Source organism: Phocoena sinus, chromosome 20 (genome assembly GCF_008692025.1).
Source record: "Phocoena sinus isolate mPhoSin1 chromosome 20, mPhoSin1.pri, whole genome shotgun sequence".
NCBI classification, from domain to species: Eukaryota; Metazoa; Chordata; class Mammalia; order Artiodactyla; family Phocoenidae; genus Phocoena; species Phocoena sinus.
The window spans coordinates 2,928,512-2,953,447 of record NC_045782.1 but is presented as its reverse complement, the minus strand read 5'-3'; the positions used below and the strand labels follow the sequence as shown (position 1 = coordinate 2,953,447).

At 51.7% G+C, this 24,936-nt stretch overlaps 2 protein-coding genes across 2 annotated transcripts in view; both read right to left on the bottom strand.

Annotated features, from left to right (window-relative positions):
- The window catches only part of TEKT3 (tektin 3), a 182,786-nt gene that overhangs the window by 93,639 nt on the left and 64,211 nt on the right, over positions 1–24,936 (bottom strand). The window lies entirely within an intron of this gene.
- Positions 900–8,254, bottom strand: CDRT4 (CMT1A duplicated region transcript 4). The gene is made up of 4 exons (XM_032616224.1): positions 8,165–8,254; positions 7,691–7,724; positions 3,328–3,815; positions 900–998 (listed from the first exon to the last, which is right to left on the bottom strand). The coding sequence occupies exons 1-4, from the start codon at positions 8,252–8,254 to the stop codon at positions 900–902; spliced, it is 711 nt and encodes a 236-aa protein (XP_032472115.1).

Below are 24,936 nucleotides of genomic sequence, written 5' to 3'. Positions count from 1 at the left end.
AAAGCCCTCCTGCCTGGTGGTCCGCAGAAACCATGCTGACTTGCTGGAAGCGTTGTGCTTCTCCCTGCCTTGTCTACCAAAAGCATCGGAGGGTCCTGGGTGGCTGAACACTTAGACCTGAAGAGGAAGTGGATTGGTACCACGAGCTCTGCCCGGCCCCCAGCAGTAGAAGCTTCCTAGAAAGGCCTCAGGTGGAGTGGGAATTTTTATTTGCCCTGGAATAGAGAGCCTGGGAGAAGAGATGGGGGTCTTGGCATGAAGCCCAAGGTCATTTTCATGACACTGTTTATCCCGCCCTGTTCCATATGGACATCGGATCATGGTCAGGACCAAGGCACAGAATATGGGGTGGCAGCGGGCTCCACCTAAAGCTGGGGTGTTCCCGCATCCCTGCCGGTCCTGCCCACTCTCACCCCCACCCCTACTGCCCCAGAGGATCCCTCATGCACACGGCCCAGCCCCGCCCCGCTGGTTTAGGGCACTGCAGTGTGGTTTTCAAGTGCCCAGGTAGCTGGCTGAGGCGCTGGGTCCCTGGGAAGAGATGCAAGTGGGGAGGGGTTAGTGAAGGAGGAAGAGGGAGGGTTTCCTGATTATCTGACAAACACAAACCCAGGCCTGAGCTTCAGTGCGGGCTCTGACGACATCAGCTCACAGTAAACCCCAGGCCCCTGTTTACTTCCCCCCTCCGGCTCGCATCCTGTCTTATCTGTGGCCCCGATAACCCGCCGCCCCTGCCCATCACTCCAGAAAGGAGGGGCTTCCAAGAGGCTTCTAGGAACGAATGACTCAGCTAAAGCTGAAAAGAGCCGCTCGGTCCTGACGGGCACCCTGGCCAGCCCACATCTCACAAAGCACTTCTACGATCTTTTTTACCACCTCTGCTGACACGCGGAGCAAGGCTACGGGGCTGGGACTCTGCTGCGGGTCTCCGTCTCCAGGGACACGGAGCCAGTCCCTGCTTGGGGTCCCTGGGCTACGTGTGACTTCTCCTCCACCTCCTGGGACGCCCACCAAATCCCAGGGGTCAAAATCCCTATCTCAGGGTACCCAGCTTTTATCCATGTCCTAAGGAAAGATTAAGGGGACTGTGGGGCAGTCGCGCCTCCTACAGTAAGGTTCTCCGGCCCACGAAAGGAAGAGGAGGATTTGCTGTCAATCAAGTGCATGGCTCCCCCAGGCCCCTGGGTTGAGGCCTTCCCCTCGCCCCGCCCCCCACCTCCCTTGCCAAGTGGAGGGCTCCCAGGCCACCGCCAAGCACCTGGCCCGCACCCACCAGCACTGCAGCCTTGTTTACACAGTCACCCCCCCAGGGACCTGCGAACTCAGCTTGGCCTTGAAGGGACTCCCTCCTTTCCAAGGAATTAGACTGTTTCTCTCTCAAAAACGGCCTCAGGAGACAATGCGTCTGGACCACAGTCACGGACAAAAGCCATTTTCATCACAGCGCAGAGTGCGTATGTCCTTGGATCCTGCTTGTGTGGTTGTGACAGGCTGAGAATTAAACTAATCTAAACAATACTATCTATAAAACAACCATTTTAACTTAGAGAGTATATGCATGTAACAACTGTCAAACACCTAGAGATTTAAAAAAACAGAAACAACAAAACACCCAAAAAACTATGTAACTAACACTAACACAAAGAGGATCTATAATCCATAGCTTCCCAAACATACTCTGGCTGTAAGCCCCCAGAAAAGGATAGGAGAGAGAAGAATTCTCATTGGGAATTCATCACCAGCCTCCATGTCTATAAATGTTCCATGGACCCAAATACAGTCATTCAGGTTCACTGGAAATCACCTATTCTTTTTGCAAAAATTCATTCTGGCCAAGAGCTGGGAACCCAGGAATGGGTCTGGAGCTCCTAACTTGTGCAGATCTTACACAGCTCACGGCAGCCAGCATGGAGCCCAAACGTTTCTGCAAGACTCCTGGATGCAGCGAACGCGCTTGTAGGGCAAATTCAGCCTCTTCCAGCAACTAGCACATTGCATCTTCTATGTCTCCGTGAGGGAAACAGGGTGAGTATTAACTGGTTCACAAATATAAGCAGAGAAACTCAGGTGAGGGCAAAGAAGAGAGATGCTACCAATGAGGCCATGCTCAGCGGGCAAGCCCCAAGCCTGAGACCGTGGGGTCTGCCTGTCATAACTCGAGTCTCTTTGTGTCTAAAGACAGAGTCTTCTGCGTCCAGACTGAGTACAGCATCGTTTGCTTTGAGGCCAAGTGGGAACAGCTCAGAGCATGGGTGGACCAATGCCAGCTGCATCTGACAAAGCATAGCTGGGGTCCAGCCGGGAACCTCTCCCCGAGCCAACTAAGCTCCACAAGCCTTAAAGAACTACAGGGGAGAAAAATCCTCCATTTCTAAGCAGGGGACGCCCGGGTCTCCACTGCCATTTTGTAAACCCTCCAAGGAACAAACATCCCAATACCAGGTGCCGAGGGGGCCAGCAAGGTGGGATCGCCCAGAACCTCACCGGGCACGTAGTGAGCTCATCTTCCCTTGGCTCCAAGCCCATCCTTTTGCACTCTGCTTTGAGATGCAGGGCTTGGGATCCTGCAAATCACGTTTCTGCTCCCCTCCTGGTGAGGCTCTACCCATCAGAAGTGCCAGAGGGAGTCCGGAGGCTGGAGGAAGAAGGAACTCGCTCCTGATTTGTTTCCTGTTTACCTCTGTCGGCTTCCTGTCCCTTTCTGTTTCCCCCAGCAATTCTCGTTCACTCGGACGGTGTCAACTCCTTCCAGAAACAAATATTTGAGTCCCATTTTGGTTTTCCCAACTCTCAGAACCAACTTCAGGGTGTCCGTCGGCCAAACAGCTCCCCCTCCTCAGAGGCGAGGGGTGGCTGCCACCCCCAAAGGGGTCTCCTGCGAGCTCAGGACACCAGCGTCTGGGAACTGAGATGCAGCCCACTGCCCCTTCTCCGAGTGTCTAACTCTTAATGAGCTCATGCCTTCTCTTTGTCCCCCGAGCCTGCTTCCTGCGGGCGCCCCCTCCATCCACATCTCTGTGCCCCCTTCCTGCCTTTGCAGCTACCTGGCTAGAAATTCTTTCTATCAAAGGATCTCTGGTGTGACTGCTGTCTCCTGCCTGGACCAGGACTGATTCACCCCCAGCTGGGTCCTAAGCATCTCTGGCAGGATCTAGAGCCCGGGGCTTCCCACCCGCACATGACTGCACTGCCAGACAGGGTGCCTTCACCCCCTCCGTGGCCCACATTCCATCTGGTTGATCTCAGCCGACCTCTGCCCGAGCAGGGGCAAGTCCCAACGCAAAGGCCGTCACAAAATATGTGGCAAATGGCCCTTAACTGCTGTACAAGCTTGGGGGGTGGCTGCAGGGACTCCCTGTTAAATGTCGGGTGTTTCTCCTCGCCGGCCAGCAGTGAGCGGTACGGAAGCACCCTTGTCCTCAGCTTCCGGGAGAAGATGATCTTGTTGTAGTCGGCGGTGGGACTTGCCCTAGCATCCGCGTGGAAGTGGGTGCGCTCTGGAACCACGGGGGGACCCGTGTCCGACATGGAGAAAGGGCCCCAGGCCGAGAGCGTGGTCTCTGACCTCACGTCCTCGAACGTCATGTTGCCTGAGGACGTGAAGGACTTTCTCCTTTCCAGCTGGGTGACGCTGGGAGGCTTGCTCTGCCTGTACGTCGGCCGGCTCTCCTCGGCCGTTTGCAAGCGTTCCACGTCTCTGGCTTTGCTTTTCTCAATCAGTCTTTTCACCAGCGGGGATGTGTACGTGACATAGGCGGGCCACAGGTCATGTTTCTCAAGCAGATTCACGGGAAGCCCGATGTTTTCTGTCAGTTCTACCGGCAACGAGAAATACGGGCAATTTAGAGGCACTCGCAGCCAATGATTCCATTCTTTAAGGGTCGGAGGGTACCGGAACTACATGTTGGATTTCTCCCCATCATGCATGATAGCCCTTCCATCCCCTGTATGCAGTGGGAATAAAATGAAATCCAAAGTTGGGAGGCATGGACTTTCCTGGCCAGTGGCTATCATGGAAGGCCATGATAGCCCTTCCATCCCCTGTAAGCAGTGGTCCAGTGGTTAAGACTCTGTGCTTATCGGAGAATGGATTACTTTACAGGTTCATCCGCGAACATTGGAAAGTCCCAGGGAGTGTGTCCACTGCCAACGTCCAAGGACTAAGAGATCGGGTGGCTTCTAACAAGGTCACGGGTGAGGTGGGGAGCTGTGGCAGGGAGACCCCACTTTGAGAACCATCAGTCCAGGGCCACGCCACTCCACCTCCGTGAGCACTGAACCCCGGGAGAGCCTGGGAAAACACGTCCGCGGGGTCCCGCCCCAAGGATGCAGACTCCGCAGAGCTGCTCTGGGGACTGGAGAACTTGCATTTCTAAGTCACTCCCAGGCGCCGCTGCTGGTTTGAGCACCTACTGTGAGTGGTCCAGGCTGAATAAGCTCTAAATCTTTCTTTTGGCTGCAACATACACGAGGACCGGCTTGTGCAGGTGGGAAACACGGCCCTCAGGTGAGCGACTGCCAGACTTTCCACCCCTTTTCCCTCCTCATCGAGGAACCACTGTGGAAGGCAAGGGAGCGAGCTCTTGACAGGGGTCACCTTCAACGCCACTGCATTTATAAGTAAATCACTCCCAATGTCAGTGTTTTATTATAATATACCTCACGAAGCATAGCATCCTAAAGATTCATTCAAACTCTTAAAAAAAAAAAAAAAAGCGAGTTTTTGTCAACCTGGTCAGATCCAGGCCTCACGGATTCCTTACTGCTAAGTCTTAGTGGCAATCTTTCATGACAATACGTTTTTAGGAGAATTCACAATATCATTTTTCTGAAGCTAGGGAAGAAATAATGCTCAAATAGTCCTCTAAGCTAGAGAGAGTTTCATGTAATAATAATGATGATAAAATGGAAGTTGAAGCACCTTATGTCTCCTTCTAAGACCTAGAATCTCAGAATGTCAGGCCATCCATTCCAAGTCCCCAGCAACACAGAGTATGTCATCCAAGGGGTCACCGTCCTTGCTTGCCCACCTCTAACCAAAGGAATTCCTGGCTTATCCTCCACATTTGTAAGGCTGTTAGAAACGTGAGTACCAGGAGTCCCCTGGTGGCCTAGTGGTTAGGATTCGGCGTTTTCACTGCCGTGGCCCGGGTTCAATCCCTGGTCCGAGAACTGAGATCCCACAAGTCATGCGGTGCAGCAAAAACAAAACAAAAACAAACAAACAAAATATTGAATTATACAATAAAAATAAGTGTATTTTTTTTAAAAAGTAAGAAATGTGAGTACTTCTCCCCATACATACAATAGGATTAATCAATCATGTCAGACGGTGGAAAAATGCTCTGAGCCGGCGATATTTGGGGGATGTGGGATCATTCATCCTTGCTTCTAAGCCTCTAGTTTATGAGCCCTGAAGCTTCAGAGAAGCCCAGTTACTAGTGAATCGTTCGTTTCAACAGCATCCCCCTCAGAGCCCCTTGCCCCATCCCGCTGCCCCCATAACAGCCTCCATGGCTGATAGGACAATTCCACAGACTGGTAGGTGTTCTCACGCCTGCTGATGCAGAGACTAGGATACTGTACAATCAAGGGTGGGAATGTCCGAGACAGCCTCAAAATTCACGGGGAGGACTCGTTTAAAAATCAAAGGAAAGGGACTTCCCTGGTGACACAGTGGTTAAGAATCCGCCTGCCAATGCAGGGGACACGGGTTCGAGCCCTGGTCTGGGAAGATCCCACATGCCGTGGAGCCACTAAGCCCGTGCACCACCACTACTGAGCCTGCGCTCTAGAGCCCGCAAGCCACAACTACTGAGCCCACACATCGCAACTACTGAAGCCCGTGCGCCTAGATCCTGTGCTCCACAACAAGAGAAGCTACCACAATGAGAAGCCCGCACACCGCAACGAAGAGTAGCCCCCACTCGCCGCAACTACAGAAAGCCCACACGTAGCGACAAAGACCCAACGCAGCCAAAAGTAAATACGTAAAATAAATAACTTTATAAAAAAAAATAGAATATCAAAGGAGAGAAATAGTCAACATTAAGTCCGAAGACAAGCTGTGGGCTCTGATAATTTCCTCCAACTCTGGCACGCAGGGTCCATTCTGTGTCCCTAGAAATGAAACGCAGACCAGTGGTCCCCAGACAGAGGCAGCATTGCTGGGGCAGGAGGGATGACACTGAAGGGGTTTTCATGTTTCTCCTTCAGGCACGAAGGCCCGCGTTCAATCCTCTGGGTTTTCAAGCCCAGTTCCTGCCACCCCCCCCCGGTCTCATATCCCAACATCCCCAGAATCTAGTCTGATTGGCCGGGTTTGACCCAAGTAAGGAATGACAGTTGTCTGGAACCTTGATCTGTGACCTGGATCGTGTCTCTTCACCCCGTACGACCTTTGTATCTCACTTACGAGATGAGGACGAGCTCCTGTCCTGCTTCTCTCACAGAGGCGTGGTGGTTATAATAAAAATAAAGTGCTTCTACGTCAGTGCCCCCAGTTTCACTGCATGTTGGGATTACTGGGGATCTTTAAAAAAATTCAAATACCTGGCTCTGCCCTGCCCCCACCCCACCACATTGTGATCTAATTGGAATAGGATACAACACAGGCAGCGGGATTAAACGCTGGATTCTAACATGCAGCAAGGTTTGGGAACCGCTATCATAGAATCTAAACCCCCCAAAACACTGAAGGTTTATAGGGTTTTAACTACTTCAGAGATAGGAAACAGGTCCAGGAGGTCACTTCAGTCTTTTTTAAGTTCTAAGACACAGATTTAAGAATTTACACATTCAATTCAGACGTATATTCAAGGATTCTTTGTTATGTATGTTCAGGACTGCATATCAGTGGCCTTTAAACATTTTAGAGGACCCTGGAGCATTCCCACCACCTGCCAATACGGGAATCACTAAGACCGAAGAAAGTGCTGAGCTAAGAACACTGGGGCTGAGGATGGTGCTTTGGTGCAGAAGTAATTCACGCTCTATCTGTGGCCACAAGCTGCATCTTCATCTCGGAAAACCATCCTGCAAAAGGATTTTGTGGGTTCCAGGCAGGACTGATTGGATGAGTGGGCACGAGTCCACCCCACTCAGACTGTTTGCCCCACAAATGCTGTGAAAGTAGTGCTGTTTGCACACCCCTGATGGGCAAGACAGTATCTGACTCCAGTGTCTCCTGAGCTGTGCCCCCAGAGAATGCAGGGATCTCTCAAGATGTTAAGAGGTGTTACTTAAAGGAGGGGAAAAGTCCATGGCGAAGACCACCCTCTAAGGGCTGCATATACTTTTTAATCCAGGGGGCCCCATACACATGGTCTGTGTGGTTTTGCAATAGAAATACAGCAAGCCTGTCCGCAGTCCAGCTGGCCTGAAAGATGACGTGTTAAATTCCTTTAGTGCAGGAATTTCAGAGCCTGTGATAGGCTAACTTGTTCTGTAACTCTCCAAAGGGAAACTGGGATGCAGCATCCCCTAACCTCATATGACCAGGGAATCGTTCATTCATTCACTCACTGGGAAGGGCATCTCAGGGAACTAGTAAACCAGGGAAACGGCTGGGAGAACTCTGAAACGATGTCCTCGCCAGCCCTTGTTTTGGAACCTTGAGCATCAGAGGAGGTTCTGCCATAAGTGGACAGAGGGACAAACTTGCTCAGGGTATAGCTGGGTCTTCAATGACTCACTTCCTCCAGAACCAGCCTCAGAAGTTTGGCCTCACGAAGGTGCCCATACCCAGAAGTGCCAAGCCAACGCGAGGGCCCAGCACTCCCCGGAAACCAGACCCACTTCCCTCTGTCCTCTCTGCTCTGCTCTAACCTGCAGGCACCTTGTGTTGCTTGCGTCTCCTCTCACTTTTCTCCCTGAACCATCCGGGGAGCTTGTCTGTTCCCCGAGGGAGAACCACATTTTCCCCGACAGGAAGCTGAGTTTCTTTTCACCTCTGCGTGTTACCCTCCTCAACCTCCCATTTCCTCCCCTGACGCTCTTTCCTTATCTGCCCTCTGGCTACTACTCATTTATTTGGGGTGAAGAGGAAGCTTCCACTTAGGCCAGAAGTGCCTGGAGGCTTATCTCTAAGAGCTGGGCATGAATCAACTTGGCGCCACGTGGGGTGTCTGCACTGATCTTCATCCCGAGCGGCGCCCCATCTTACAGATCGAGTGTACGCTTTGACCCCTCCCCGCACTTCAGACCTGGGGAAGCCCAGTGCCCCCCACAGACCTTCCGTGAGCACCACCCCCATCACGGCTCTCTCCACCTCTTCACCCTGTCCCGTCCCCCCGAGACAATGGAACTGATGGGCTCCTGGGGGGCCTCCACGAGATCCTGATTTGATGCTAGGGAGCCCTGAGAATTCCAGAGCTGTTAACGCAGAGGGGAGCGGGATGGGGAGAGGCAAGTTGGTGTCCCCTCACCCCTCACTATGGGACAACGTGCTGGCCACCTTCTCTTCCGCAAACACACACACTCCAGGGAGAGGAGGGACAAGCCCATTACTGAGCTCTGTTAAAAAGCCAAGTTGCACATGACGGGCAGCTTTGGTAGCTGATACAGACCACGCCTCTTTCTGGGGGGGGCAACGATCTCCAAGCACACCATGGGTGGGGGGAGAGATGGGAGTCTCATGAGATGGGACGGTCTTCTAACACAGACCTGGCATCACCGATTCACCACTGTGGCGGGAGGGAGGGAACACACCGCTTCTTGAGAACCCTTCTGTACCCTCCATATTCTCTAGTGATTATGCACGGACTTTGAGGGACACAAAAGTGGAAACAGAGTTCAAGTACCCACGGCCACGCAACATCAGTTCACTCAGGCACGCAGGCATTCCGCAAATGTATGCCGAGCTCCAAACACCGCACTTCTAAGAGGTGCGGATCCCGCGCTCACCCAGGACCCGTTGTGGATGCGCCATGCTCACCTCTTGCCTTGGGGGGTCTACCCTTCTCAGTGTCAAGGGTCCACAATGCACGTTCGTTTCCCATGCTGATAACAGATCAAACAAGACTAATCCATGCCATCTGAGTCATCAGAAACAAAAGCAGAGAAATTCCTGTAGAGACCAGAACAAGTCCCCTGGGCCACTCTGCAGACGGGTGTCCGGTGCCTGCACGTACCAGGCCCAAAGCAGAATGAGACCGAGCCTTGGTTCAAGGGGCTCCCTGCCCAGTGAGGAGACAGACCACAAGCTTCCTAACTCAGCCTGGGTGGGGAGGGATGGCAAGAAACAGGTTCAAGAAGAGGAGATGAGTGTGCTGAGTCTTGAAGGACCCGGGGTGGTGGACGGCAGGCCTCGAGGGTCTCAGATTCCGAGTGCACTGCGTCTCTGCTTGGAGCCCACATTCCTCTCCTCTGTGTGAGGATCACACAGGCTGTTTCCAAGCGGCATGGATTCTGCATAGGAACCACGATGCTGAGTTGGCTGAATAAACACTTGACAAACGCATTACGGGAAGAAGCGTTGGGCACTGGGTGAAACTACGCATCTGAGTTTTATATTTATCTGAGGAATGTTCACTTATAAATATTAAAATTCCCACTTTAAGATGTAATACAAAGACCCGTGAGGCTAAAAGCACCCATGGCCGTAAGTGTCTAGAGATCAAGTTTCAAATTTTTTAATGTAATTTCCCAAACAAGCCCAACAGGCCTGATCAGAGGAGAGCTTTTCAGCCTTTTCCTTCCATGGCCGTTTTGGGGCAGCCGGGTACACTGATGGGCTAGACCGCTCGGAAAGAGATGAAAAACCAGGCAGCAAGAACTAGCCCTGCCTTTTCGTACTCAGGAAACCAGACAGGAAAGACTTCAAGCAGTTTGCGCTCGGAGACCCTGTCTCTGCCTGACAGCTGGCTCGGGAGTAAAGGGACCATGAAAATGTGTGGCTTCACAATGTGTAATCAGTCAGAAAGAGGAAGTTCTGCTTCTCTGGAACAATGAGGGAAACAGACAGGCATCTCCCAGGGCTGGCCACAATCAGCGGGCCCGGCCACCCCCTTTTAGGACGCTCAAAGCACTAGCAACCCAGGCCAGGGTTTGCTTTGAAGAAGGTGACTTGCTAACTGCGAACACTGGTTACCTTCAGGTCAGGGACCAGGGGACCAGAGAGCGAAGGAGGGAATTCAAATTTCATTTTATCCCTTAATGAAAAGTGTGAATTTTTAACATGGCATATATTACCTACATTTAAAATATCTTTAAGAAAAAATATAAAAGAAATCTCAAGCAAATTGTAGAAACAATGCTTTCTTTTACAAAACAATACTGTAGGTAATAATTAGGAGCAAAATTTTATTTTTTTATCCTTGTATTAATTTGATTTTTCTGCATGTTTACCTGTACTTATTTTTCTTAATTGGGGAATTTTTCATAAGGCCTCGTTCCACCTGATTATTTTCTTAAACTTTGCTTTCAACATATTAAAATCCTTTATCTTGTTTAAAAAAAAAGAGAAGTGACTTTCATTTGAGACTCTGCCTAGAAGCCAAGTACTAAAGTGGCTGTCTTCTGCAGGGTTCAATTATCCCATCAACACATTGACAGCTTGGCCTCGGTGTCAGGCTTTATCCCAGTTCATGCCAGGATGAGAGACAATCCAGGCATCACACTTCACACCCAACTCTTGGGTCACCCGTAAACACAAATTGCAATGAAATCAAACTCCCAGCTGTCTGGGGTGAGTTGTCCACAGCTGAACCACAATCTAGATAAACCACCCTCGTGAAAATTAAGGGTTTGACTTTGGCTGTACCTTGTCCTGAATGTCTTCATTCATACTCAGCAATCATTTCAGTCCTAAAACAGCTTACAAAATGGAAATGAAACAAAAGGAAGATGCGACGTTTGGGGATGAAGCAGAGGAAGGAAAGCCGCGTAGATGGATACTCGGCACCGTTAAAGTTGGAAGATGGAGTGAAGGAGGCTGAAATCAAAGCTGAGCAAAGACGACCCTGTTCAATAACTGGAGTCCCACACACCTTCCCACTTCACCAGCCCCACGTTCACTAGCAGATTGTGAGCAGGAAATAGAGCAAATCATCCCCTTTCCCAGAAAAGCAACTCAAGGCATATGTCGTGTCAATGATGGTCAGCTGCATTTTGCTGTATTTCTTTTTCTTTTCTTTTTTTGGCCTAGAGGTTTTCGGGATCTTAGCTCCCCAACCAGGGATCAAACCCAGGCCCCTGCAGTGGAAGCGCAAAGTCCTAATCACTGGCCCACTAAGGAAGTCCCTATTTGTATGTCTTCCCATAACGGGAATTATAAATCAGCATTAGAGAAAGTTTGGAAATGCTATGCTTTAATCTCACAATCCCATTACCATCACACGACTCTGACCTATGTGCTCTCACCTAGTTCTAACATGGTATGGGCACAAAACGTACTTTCGTCTTTGAATCCATCATTTTTGCTCTAACATTAAACTATCTACCTTTGTGGTCTTAGAGATTCCTCTGCTTACTCATCCATCAAATGAATGAACCATTATTAATCATATTATTAATCATTCCTCCGTTCGTGTTTCTAACTTTAGCCGCTATGAGTGATGAGCAGTGACTTTGAAAGATGAAGAGCTCCTTGGTGCCCTTCTGCTTTTACAAACCTGTGCACTGGAAGGTGCTCAGAAAATGTTGGCCACTGAAGGTTTCTGGTCCCCCAAAGTTCTCGGTACCACCAAAGCCCCTCCCCTCTCAGTCCTGGGAGGTGGGCAGTGTCCTCCCTGATCCCCTATCCTCCCTGAGCAGCAGGATATTTGCCACCACGGTCTCTAGGGTTCCTACCAGCTCCAAGGCCCATCGTTTACCGCAGCACATTCCACACTGATGAGGCCAGAAGCTAAAACAGAGTCTGTGCGCGACTGGCAAAGTGAAGCCGACTTCAGGCAGGAGGACCACAGCTAAAGCCCCAGATGCCACCGTCATAGAAGGTCAGGGAAGAAGTTAGAGAGAATCAGCTCCCTGAGGCCAAGACCAGCTGTGCACGGGGAAATCGCCCGAGAAGCACGCTATGCTCTGTGAGGCTTTATTTTGGGGGTTTTATTTTTGCACAGATATTTAGGTTTTCCTTTAATTGCAGTAGAGGTGATTCACAATGTTGTGCTAGTTTCAGGTGTACAGCAAGTGATTCCGGTTTATATATGTGTATATACATACCACTGCATATAACAGTTTCATATATATAACAGGATATATATGTACATGTATAAATATGTATACATGTGTATGCATACATACATGTATATATACATGTGTGTATGTGTGTGTATGTATGTATGTACACACACATATACATACACACACACACACATATATATGTTATTACAAAATATCGAGTTCCTGTGCTGTGTGATGCTTTGTTAAGACTGGATGTGCTAGTAGGGAAACAGCAATGCAATCAATGAAAAATACTCTCTAAACTTTCAAGGGGTGGGTCCCTAGGGCTCCAGGCATAGGAGCCAAGCGAAGGCCACACCACAACCCTCTCCCAACCAGGAGGGATGAAATACTCCAGCCGATGGTCCACACAACAACCCTCTCCCAATCAGGAGGGATGAAACACTCCAGCCAATGGTCCAGACACCGTGCGACCGGGGGCCGGGTGGGGGGGAAATGAAAGAACTTCAAAAAGGAAACCAAGTTCCTATAAAAGCACAAGGAGTGCAGGGCACTTAGTGAAGGGCCACCACCCTCAACTCCCCGCCCCAGCCCCCTGCCGTGACGAGGCTGTCCCAGCACGACCACAGCCAATAAAAAGCACAGAGGTCCTCAGTGAGGTCCCTGAGCCATCAAGAAGTTGTGGAATTGTGTCCCATATTTTCTACTAAGAGAGCAAGGACATGTAGGACAGATCCTTCCACAGTTCGCACATTTCCTAAACGCTGTGCGGGGGAGCAGGGACTTGGGTAGGGCAGGGCTGGTTCTCTGAGAAGTGACCGAACACAAGGGGGGCCCGTTGGCTATCTGAGTTGATTAAAGGGGTCCCCTTTTGCTCTTGTGCTCTCAGCAATCTTCTAAAAATCAATAACCCAAGTAACTCACAGGTACAGGTCCCAATATAAATTTAAGATGTTGGCATCCTGAATGATGATTCATTTTCTTTTGAATTTGGTCAAAATTAATCTTTCCACCTGAGCCTTATCACTCTGTATCCTCAATTCCACGGGGACCTTGACAATGAACCAAAACATGCTCCTGGGACCCATCTCTTCCCTTGTTTCTAACTGCTTATTAAACAACTTCCTCTAAGCACTTGTATTTCCATCAAATTCAAACTTGTTCAAGACCAAAGTCAGTAGCGGTTACCACCTCACAGGTCCACAGATGCCTCGTCTGTCTCCACACCCTGTTTCTGTCAATGGCACCAGCATCCTTCCCGATGCTCAAAGTAGAAACTCAACTCCTCCTTCCTTCTTTCACCCCAAATTCAGGTGCAAAGGTGACATCCATTGGTTCTGTGGCTTGGCATCTCATCTATCTGCCGAGTCTTCACTCCAGCCTGACCCCCTCCCCAAAGCCCACACCTAGACTTTAGCTGCCGTCTTTACATCTTCATTGGTGTGTCTAATAGGATATCAACGTTTTCACGGCTCAGAAGGAACCCTTGGGCTTCCCTGGTGGCGCAGTGGTTGAGAGTCCGCCTGCCGATGCAGGGGACGTGGGTTCGTGTCCCGGTCTGGGAAGATCCCACGTGCCGCGGAGCGGCTGGGCCCGTGAGCCATGGCCGCTGAGCCTGCGCGTCCGGAGCCTGTGCTCCGCAATGGGAGAGGCCGCGGCAGTGAGAGGCCCGCATACCACAAAAAAAAAAAAAAAAAAAAAAGGAACTCTTGGCCTTACTCCCTAAAACGTTCCTCTCTGGTCTTTTCCATCTCAGAGAGAGGCACCAACCACCATTCACCGAATTGCCCAGTTCAAAAATTGGGGTTGGGACTCCCCTGGGGTCCAGCGGTAAGATTCTGCGCTTCCAACGCAGGGGGCGCGGGTTCGATCCCTGGTCAGGGAACTAAGATCCCATGTGCCGCAGGGTGCGGCCAAAAAAAAAAAAAAATCAGGGCTGCCTGATTCCTCTTGCTGCTTCACTGAATACATGCAATCCATCATCCTGCCCCCTACCTGCTGCCCCCACCATCACCCCCTCCCATTGCCTGACTTCCCGACCTCTCCAACCTTAGCCAAGAATCAACAGCTGCCTACTGGCTGACTGGTCTCCCTGCTTCTCTTCTACTCTTGTTCTCTGCGAGCCCTTCTCCCCAGGGGACCCAGAGCGATCACTTGTAAACATAAATCAGATTAGATTATCCCGCTGCCCACACCCGGTGGCTTCCCGTCCCATTTAGGACACAAGGCAAATCCCTTCCCCTGACCTACAGAGCTCCCCTTGGTCTAGCCCCGCCCACCCTGACAGCCTTCACCGCCCCGCGACCACAGGGGCCTCCTTCTCGCCTCAAACGCACCAAGCTTCCCACGTCGGGGGGTCCTTCTCCAGCTGCTCGCCCTGCCTGGGACGCACTTTCCCTGATTTTCGCACGGTTTTTCCTTCCTAGGAGTCAGGACGCAGCTAAGTGTGAATTCTTCAGGGACAACTTCCGGACAGCCTGAAACAGCCCGCAGTCACTACTCTGGCTCCCGTTCCAATCCTCTGTGTAGCACTATCCCTGACCGACACGTCTCATGACTTACTCATTTGTTTTTTTCTCTGAACCAACTAGAAGGCAATTTGCTCTGTCCCCAGGCACTTGGATCGTTAGATTAAAGGATGTCACTGCAGTCGCCACAGCAATTTCCCCAGAATCTCTAAGGATTATTAGGAATCCAAACACCAGGCGGCTCCCCTTGTACAGGACCCAGAGGAAAGCATGAGCTGGCTGACTTGATAACAGCCACGACGAGAGGTCAGATGGCAAAACATGGAACGTGACCTAATAAACATGAGGCACGGACATGGTGCGTGGAAAGGCCTCGGTTTACGTCCCAGCACTGCACTTACTGCCTTTAACTGGGCCAATCACTTCCCCCCTCTCGCGGAGCTTTAGGTTTTTCCATAGGCGAGGTGGGAATGACACCCCTCTCCCTTGTAGGATTATCGTGAAGCCTGAATGAGACACTGCATGGAAAGTGCCCAGAAAACAGCAACAAGGCACAGTAGCTTGGGGACACCAAGTCCAGGATTCAGGCTTCACTGAAACCCTGTGTAACACGGAAAGTCCACGGGGCCTGAACAGACCAAATTCCAACTCAAGCGCTACTCCGATTTTCCTCAGAGCCTCCATTTCCTTTCCCGCCTGGTCCAACACGTACTCCATCCCCTGTGCACCTACCAGACATGTCAGAGGTCACCACCGCCAGATGCGGCAACTGGGGGTCGGCCATCTGCTCTTAGTGGATGAAATGGCCTTTTCTTCCCTCAGGGTGATTATACATTTAGACGTGTGGCCCCCCTCTCTAGTCCCTTTGTCTCTCCTTCCGGGACTGTTCCAATGACACTTCTTTCGGGAGGCCGACCAGCCCCCTAGGTGGGCTTACGCCTGCCCCTCCTCTGTCCTCCCAAGTGTCCTATCTGTGCCTCATCTACCAGAGCCATTTATCCCATTGTGCGTGACTTGGTATAGGGGTCTCTCTCCCTGGGTTTGCTCACCTCGTTTTGATCGCCTCTGGTCCCCACTTCTCCCGCATGGAAGCTTCTGAAAGTCCCTGGAGTGGCTCATTTCACAAGGTTTCTGGAAAAACAGTTTGAGAGAGGCAAACTGGCAAAATAGACTATCATGGAACTACCGTGGATGGTTTGAGGGAAAATGGACAGTTGAATACACAGGAAACTGTTGCCTATGGTTAAAAGAGAAAATAGCAATGATCAATTCCCCAGAGATCAAGAAAGAGGTCTTTTGAAATCAGGGAGAAATATTGTGCTACTAGTTTCAAGTGAATCTTTCTAGGCACAAATATACACAAATAGTGCACAGCGACCCGTAACTGCCATCCACATAGAAAATATGTGTGGGTAACGTGCCAGGAAATTCTGAGGTACTGACAAAAGGAGATTTTGTTGAGTCAGAAATCCAGTTAAACAAGGGCTTTAATGTGTGTCTTTGGCACAGTGCAGGGATGCATGGAATACTTTTACAATCCGGGAACGGGCCCTCCACGGCGTGTGCTGGGTGGACGGACGCTCTCTCCCAGTGAAGGCCTGGCCCTGCCGACCCACCCTCGTGCAGCCTTGCAGGAAAACCAGCTCTCTCCTTGCTGCTTTCGTGTTTCTGTGATCTTATTGTGTGTGTGTTTCAATATCTCCGGAAGGCGACGTACAAGAATTAGCCAAAGTTCCTAACGGGATAAGGCTGCCTATGAAATCATTGTTTGGAGTAAAGCATAGAATTAAGAGCAAGGGTGCAGGACAGGCAGCTACTGCTCAGCTGTGTGACCCGAAACGGGATACCTAAACTTCCTAGGTCTCAACGATCTCATCCGTAAAATAGGGTCAATGACAGGAACTGCCACGAGGACGCCGTCATGAGGTGTGTCATGTAAAGCACAGCGCATGGGGCCCGGGCGCACGTGAGGGTGACTGGTTGGACTGTTCTCACCCTCGTTAACACGCAGGGCTGTGACGTCCGCAAAGAGGCTGAAGCAGGGGGAGGGGCCAGAATGGGCTCAGGGTGGGGGGCCCCCAACACAGCTGCTGCCACACTGCTGTCCCACAGTCTCACTCATCCCCCATATCCGCCCCACTCCCAACAGCTCCGCTTATACCATCTGCTGACGGAAAGGACACCCTCTGGAGGTGACCCCTGAGGCCGGCAGCTCTGAGGCATCAGGGTCCACCTGCAGCCACGTGTGTTCAGATGCAGACAGGTGCACGGCCCTGAGCCCCGGGGGCGGGGAGGGGTCTATGACCTACACACACACACACGTGCACACACGCCCCATGTTAAGTCTGTGACATCCCTGGGCGAGTCCGCTGGGTGACCCTCAGCTTCGACACCCCTGGTCCCAGCGGAGCCCCATTTTTCTTCTCGGGCCACCGCAGCTCCGGCCTAGAATGACTTAATGAGCAAACCGGGGCCAAGGAGTCTCGCCAGATTCCTGCTGGGAAGAATCTAGAGAACTGGGTATGCGAGCAGCTTAAAGGGGATGCGGAGTGTTTGTTTTAATTTTACTGGAGTATAGTTGATTTACAGCGTGGTGTTAATTTCTTCTGAACAGAAAAGTGACTCAGTTATACATATATATTCTTTTTCATATCCTTTTCCATTCTGGTTGTCCATTCACGGAATATTGAATGGACCTAGAGATGATCATACTAAGCAAAGTAAGCCAGAAAGAGAACAACAAATACCAACTTCACTTCTGTCCAATCTTGAGGAGGTTACTTGATTCTTCCGAGCTTCCGTTTCTCTGTGAGAAACACCCTGCCTCAGGGGATGTTACTCAGATCCAATTAATTCAGGTGGAAGGATTTCATGACTAGTAAGCTCTCTCTAACCATCTGCTTTTATAGAGAAGACCAGAAATCCTGAACTCATGGTATAAACTTCCCTCTCGGGTGCGTGACCGGGGCTCATGTTGGTAACAAGAACACGATGTAACATTCGCACCCAAGGCAAGAACTAGATAAGTTCCAGAGAGAGTAGCAGTGTCGCAGAGCTTTATCCAGAGCGTGGAAGAGACCACAGCGGGGATGGCTGGTGTGGATGCTGCCTGAGGCTCATTCGCTTTCCTTGGGGTGGAGGTGGGATGGGAGGGGAGAGTGGAGTGTAAGGGTGGCCAGTTTAGAAGCTCAGAATCAATGGCCCCTGAGAAGTCTTAGAATGCTGTGTCTTACCCCCAGGAGGAGCAAAGGGTAACCATGGAACTCGTTTCCCTCTGCCCCTCAGAGCCACGGGCTTATCAGAATAAGTGTGGGGTGGCAGAGCCCATGGGCTGAACAGACTCAACCGCAACTGGGCCCACAGGCCTAGGTAGGCAGCCTCCCAGATGGCCCCCAAGGATTCCCCCCTGCTGGAACTCACATCCTCTGAGAACCCCCTCCCCCTGCATCTAGCGACTCACTTCTAACAAATAGAATGCGGTCAAGTGATGGGACATCACATTGCAGATGAGGTTACACAGAAACCTTGGCTTCCAGCTTCAGCCTGCTCTCTGTCCCCCTCTCTCTGTCTGTCTCTCTCTCTGTGTCTCTGTCTCTGTTCATCTGAGGGAAGCCAGCTGCCCTATTATGAGCTGCCCTACAGAGAAGCCAGAGGCAAGGAAGTGAGGGGCGTTTCCAGCCAACAGCCAGCAAAGAACTGAGGCCCTTAGTTCAACAACCTGTGAGGAACTGAATCTCGCCAATAACCACACGAGTGAGCTTGGGGGGAGACCCTCCCAAGTTAGCCCTTTGGATGGGACCACAGCCCTGGCCAAAACCACGACTGCGCCCACCCCCATGGAGAAACCTGGAGATATAGGCACAGTTAGGTCTCACTCAGATCCTCGACCCACAGACACTGTGAGATAACACATCTGTTTTAAGGAACTAAGTTTGGGGGGGTCATTTGTTACACAGCAAGAGATAACCAGTACAAGGCCCTTATCAGACTTTCCAGGAAGGATCCTAGTCCTGAGACTGAACAGAGACGTGGAATCTGCCAGCCGTGGGAGCAATTCCTCTGCCTGGTTCCCCCTTCCGCTCTGCCCCCGTCTCGGGGGGGACAGTGCAATTCCTGCTACAAGGGAACACATGCACATAAAGGATTCATGGCTATCAAACACCACGGAAATGAAGCCATCCTCCAACAAAGCCAATTTCAACAAGGCCATCTCAACACCGTGGACACACGGCAGTGGCTGGAGGGATTAGGGTCGGAGTGAGGGATGGGGCAGGGTGGGAAGTGGGGGCTCAGGGATGGTGCCAGGGTGCTTTTCCCGCACATTCTTGAGAGGTTCAGGAAGCAGAGCTTTTAGTGGTTTGTTTTTAAGACCAAGGAAAAACGACTTTGGCATCAAAATGGCTTTGCAAAAGCAGCCAGATTATAAAGTCAAGTTCTATCAAGCAACTATTTTATCCACCCCCCCCCCCACATAAATACCGTTTGGGCTCTGGACCTGGGTGGATAGCCACCCATCTTTCTCTCCTACTTGTGCATGCATGAGTGCATGTGTGTGTACGCACGTACCCACCCCTCACATACACAGACACACACACACGTACACACACCATAACAGGGATTCAAGAGTAGGATTCCAGGGTTTGAGAGCACAGGGTGAGAATGCCGGGGGTTTCAAGGCCACTGCCTGCCCCCTGCCCGACGTGGATTCGGGCTGTTCCAGTTCAAGAGGCTGAAGGGCAGCTGCCCCGAGGCTGGGGCTTCACCCAGGACCCCACAGAGAGCAAGTCATCGTCGATAAAGAATGAAGGAGGGCTTCCCTGGTGGCGCAGTGGTTGGGAGTCCGCCTGCCGACGCAGGGGACGCGGGTTCGTGCCCCGGTCCGGGAAGATCCCACATGCCGCGGAGCGGCTGGGCCCGTGAGCCATGGCCGCTGAGCCTGCGCGTCCGGAGCCTGCGCTCCACAACGGGAGAGGCCACAACAGTGAGAGACCCGCGTACCGCAAAAAAAAAAAAAAAAGGAATGAAGGAACAGGTTATTGTGCTCAGAGGGAAGAGCGCCTTTATCTTTGAATTGATCCCATTGCTTTCCCGAAAGTCTCTGTATCTTCACGAAAGAGAAGAGAGTCTCCACGGCCCTGTGCGGTCGTGCTGCTCAGTAATAAACGACCATAAGAGTCACAGCTTATCACAGGCACCAACCAGCTCGGTCCTGAGACCCAACCAGCTGTTGGGGTCTTTCCAGCCCAGCTCTCTAGGCCTCATCTCACTAGATTTCTCTATGAAAATAAGGGTTCCCCCACCCCCCCCCCCCAGTGCTGACCTCTTCCCCACACAGCATGCCAGTTTCCCAACATGCCACCAAATGAATTCCTTATGAGCTCAACTTCTGGGTTTATCTTAGCTGAGAAGACACAGCAAGCCCTGGCCTTCAGTGCTCAGCTGGTTCTCCCTTCCCGCCGCGTTTCAGCAGAGAAAGCTCACTTTGCCCTCTAGGGCGGGAAATGCAAAAGGCAGGGCGCAAAGCTGGGGAGAGGCCTCCACCAGCCCCTCACAGGCAGGCGCAGCGCCCACAGGGTGGCTGGCGGTCTTTCCATCCGCCCATGGAAATTCTAGATGCAGAAGGTGCCCGGACGAGCCTGCTTTCACGCCCTTGCCAACTGCCGTAAACCTGTTTCTGTCCCACTGGAGTTGCGACATGAAGCCAGAAATCTGGAAGAATTTAACACCCAGTCGGTTCAGACAGAGGAAAACATTGTTCAGAGTAAACACTGGAATCCCTCCCTCATCACCCAGGAATGTAGAGCCAGCGGGGAGGGATCAGCGCGGCTCTGCTAGGGCTGCCACGGCAGGAGGGCCAGGAGGGGCTGTGGTCCAGCCTGGAGCCCGGAGCAGGGGGCTTCTCCCTTCCCTCCGTCAAACCTGGGCCTCGGCTCCAGAACCCCGTTTGCCGGCAGGACCCTGCCTGCCTGCGGAGGCCTGCACGTCTGTGAACTTGGGAGGAGGCTGGAAGAGGCAAAGGGGGCACCTCGTGGAACCCAGAGGGGCTCTGGGACTTCCCATTTCCTTCAGCTGCACAGGCCGTGAAAGAGTCACTTTGCCTCGAGGAAGAAAGGAGGCTCTGTGTGCATGGTGAGGGCGTGATGCCCGCAACCTGGAGCCGCGTGTGCCGGGCGGGCTGTGGACGCCGGCATCCATCTGGCTCTGATGGAACCTTGACGGACTCCATCTCTCAAAAGCCACAGGCCGGGCCCCACCCCATTTCCTCTGGCCCTGGAGCGGGGAGACGAGGGACTGGCTTTCCCCAGGGCTACATGGGGGTCCCAGGAAGAGGGCACTGTGTCACCACGTCCCTCTGCCTAAAATTCTGCCTAAAGTCCACCCGCGAACATGCAGGCCTCACCTGAACTGCTAACGTTTCTGACAGTCAAAGTCAAGGAGGAAACCTGAGAGTCGGGAAGGCTTCAAGAAGGTGGTGCGGAGTCCGAAGACGGCTGCTTTGTCACAGGAAGCTCTGGTGGGGCTGCCAGGGAGCTTATGGGCAGCAGCAAACCTGGCGACGGCCGCCCTGCGTGTCCCTGAGCCTCACCACAGCCCTCACCCCACTCTTGAGCCCCGAGGGATCCACAGAAGGCATATTTAAATGTACTTACTGATGCCTCCCACTGATGCCTTCCCTGCTCTCAGTGAGCATATGACCCAGCCCAGAGGTCACCAAGGGTGGTCCAAGGGCCAGCGGCAGCATCACCTGGAAGCTCGTTAGAAATGCATTTTCCCTGGTCCGCCCTGGCCTAGCGCATTGGAAACTCTGGCACGGGGCCCGGGGACCTGTAGTTCAGCAAGCCTGCCAGGTGATGCTGGCATACAAGAAAGTGCTCGTCTGCCACCTCCCTCCTGCTGGGTAACAGAGAAAGACTGAAAGGTTAATAGTTGCTTCCGGGAAGTCGGAGAAATGGTGTGTGAATGTGTGTCTAGATTCAAAACTGCTGCACCAAACTCTGGTGTCCGTGGAAATTCTGATTCCGGTTTTAGAAACACTCTTTCCACCTCAGTTTGATCCCCCTTTACGGGTGGTTTCTAAAACTTTATTCTGAAGCTGAGGCAGGAGCAAGAAAACAGTGGGATTTCTTCTCACTTGGAGCCACCCCCAGCCCTGGGCCATAGCAGCTCCCTCTGGAGGCCACTCTGAGGGGCTGGAGGCCCTGCTGCCCCCGGGGGGTCTCACCTCACCTAATGCTTGCCGGGCAGCAAGGAGAGGATACAACCAGATTCTCTAACTGAGCTGACCTGTAAATTGAATTACCAACGGATAAAGTAAAATTTCATCCGTCCCGCTGGCAAACGACCTCCATGCGGCCCAGCTCCATCATCTACGCTGTAATTTGCTGCTTGCCTTGTCTGCTGGCAGCCATGGAACCCGCGGCCTCTCCTGAAACTCCCTCTTCCCTCAGCCCCATCCCTCCACTCTGTCCCAGTTTCACCGGCTCCTCGTCAGATCCCGCCCCCCTGCTCCACCTTTAAAGCGAGAGGCCCGGGGCTCTGTCCTGGGCTCCCCTTCCTTTCCCCATCGGCACCCTCTCCCAGGGTGACCCCATCATTGTGCCGTGGCTCCCACCTGTGTGTCTCCAGCCCTGGGCTGTTCCCTGAAAGCCAGGCCCAGACGTCCTACCCAACCCTTCCCAGGTGTTTTATAGGTGCCTCACAACTACCCTGTTCAAAACTGCTCAGAGCTACCCTGCTCTGATACACACACACACACCCCAAAACCTGCTCCTTCGTTGGTCTTCCCCATTTCATTTAAGGGCACCACCCACAAACCATTTTCACAAAAAATGAGGCTTTTTTTTCTCTTTCCTTCATCCTCAAGGTTCAATTTATCAAGTCACGTTAGCTCAGCCTGTAGAAGTATCCCGAATCCGTCATTTCCTCTCCATTCTACTATGATGATAGGTGCTGCTGCTACTACCGTCCCTCCTAGTGAAGACGACGATGAGAACAACAGCTCACGGCATGGACGCTCGTGCTCTACACGTATTAACTCACTGAGTCCTCCCAACAGATGCAGGACTTACATGCTACTCTTCTCCCCTCTCACGGAGGTGTATCTGGGGGAGAGTTGCTCAGGGACTTAATCAAAGCCGTCCGTCCTCCAAGGGGGAGCTAAGACCTGGGCGCTGGGAGCCGGTGCCGGCTCCCAGCTGCCTCCGCACCCACAGGATGCTCTCATGACCTCTGACTGGCCTCCCCTCTCCTACCCTAGTCTCCATACGATTTACTTTATACACCCAGCAGCCGGAGTGGTCTCCCCAAACCATGCACCAGGACCCATGTCACCCCCCAACCTAGACATGCCTCCCCAGGATTCCACAGAGTCCTGGAAGTGAAGCCCAAACTCTGACCAGGACTGCCTCTGCCTCTCAGATCTCTCTCTCTCTCCCTCTCTCTCTCTCTCTCTCTCTCTCTCTCTCTCTCTCTCTCCTCTCTGTCTCTCTCCCTCTCTCTCTTCCTCCCTGTCTCTCTCCCCCGCTCTCTCTCTTTAAGAATCACTAGCTTGGATGATTTCCTGGCTCCAGGTGACCACGAAAGTACTCTGTGAGAAGCTGTGTGCCACTCGCTCTGGTAGAGACGTGGCTGATGCTGTGAGAAAGGACCACCCAGCTCACCTGGGAGAAGAAAGAATCAGAGGGACTTCTAGGAGGAAATGGCACCTGAGTTTAATTCTGAATAACATGTAGGCATTACAGAGACAAGGGAAGAAAAATAGGAAATGTGAGTAAAAGCAGGAAGTAGCAGGAAGTAGCATGACATGATTCTAAAAGTTAAAATCTATGTCAATATTGCTGAAGTGTAAAGTATAAAACCAAGGTTAGCTGAAGGTAAGACTGAAGCCAGCACCAGGTACTAGTCTCTTGAAAGATGAGTAGCAGGAAGCCAGGCTGAATGAGAGCAGGTGAGCCTGACATACTCAGAGAACTTCAAAAACTTTGGCCAACACATAGGGTACGCATAGGTGGATGGAGAGGGACGTAGGGAGAGGTGAGTTTGTAAACAGGTAGAAGCCAAGCCATGAAGAGTGCCACCCTGGGGCTTTGTGCTACCTGTTTCCTCTGCCTAAAATATCCATGCTGCAGAGTTCGATCTTCACCTTGCAGGCACCGTGGTATCTGTTGATGAGCTTGGAAAGAGCCCTGAGGCAGAGACCTACGGCTGTGCACCAAGGGTTTGTACTTCCTGTCCTTAGTGTCAGCCTGACGCTGGGAATCAGTTGCCCAGCCAAGAACTCTATTTCCCCCACCCTGTATCCATCATAAGGTAGAGCCTTATGTCTGAGTTCTGGCTATGTGCAGACCTGGCCCATGAAAGCACCAATGTAACCCTTCACTCCCTTTTTTTCCCCATTCATAGGCTAAGAAGCAAAGGAATCCAAGGTCCCAGGAGATGCAGAGCCGCAAGATAGAAGGAAACCTTGGACCACCACATGGCAGTTGACCACAGAACACCCAACTGAATTCTACAGGAGTGAGAAATGAACATCTATTGTGTTAAGCCCCTGATACGTGGAGAGTTATACACATATAACACCTCGGGATATCATAATAGATTCCTATGGCTTTGCTATGATCATGACTGGAGGCCAGCAGGACTGGCAGAGGGAGATCAGTAAAATAAGCTGTTTAGCAACTGGGGGGAAAATTATGAGAAACTGAAGCAAGTTAGTGGCCAGTGAGAATGAACAGAAGTGGACAGAAGGTGACCACAACTAACTATAAGGATGAAGGAGAGAGTGGAGTCTAGGAAGATGCTTGGGTCTCTGACTTGGGTGATGGAGACAAGCAAAAGAGAGAGAGCAGGTTTGGGGAAAGGGTGCTTATCTTTTATTGGGGGTATCATAGAAAAAGCAGGTAGTCGTGCCCCCTGGACGGCTGTCCAGGTGACCCTGGAGTCCAAGATGGCAGCCATGGTTATAGGCACAGAGATTTGGTAAAAGATGAGGCCAAAGATTGTCATATGTCTCATTTTCATAGGGTGAGTTGAGAAGAGGGATGAGAACGGAACCATGAAAAAAAATTCAGGCATTTTAAGTCATGAGAGGCGAAGAGGAGACTGAGAGGGGGCCAGCAGAAGAACTGGAGGAGCCGCCTCAGGAAGTCAGAGAAATTACCTGCTGAGGAGACTGTGGTAAAATAAAACAATATGTGCTCCTTGTCCCCTGTTCCTGGCACAGAGCTCCTAAAGCCTTGGAGCTTATTGCGTTTTGTGTGCTAATACGATTGCCAGTGGGGGAGCCCTTGATAGCTTCAGATGGGGGCTGGTGGCAAGAAAGGTGGTCATTAGAAGGTTAGGACTC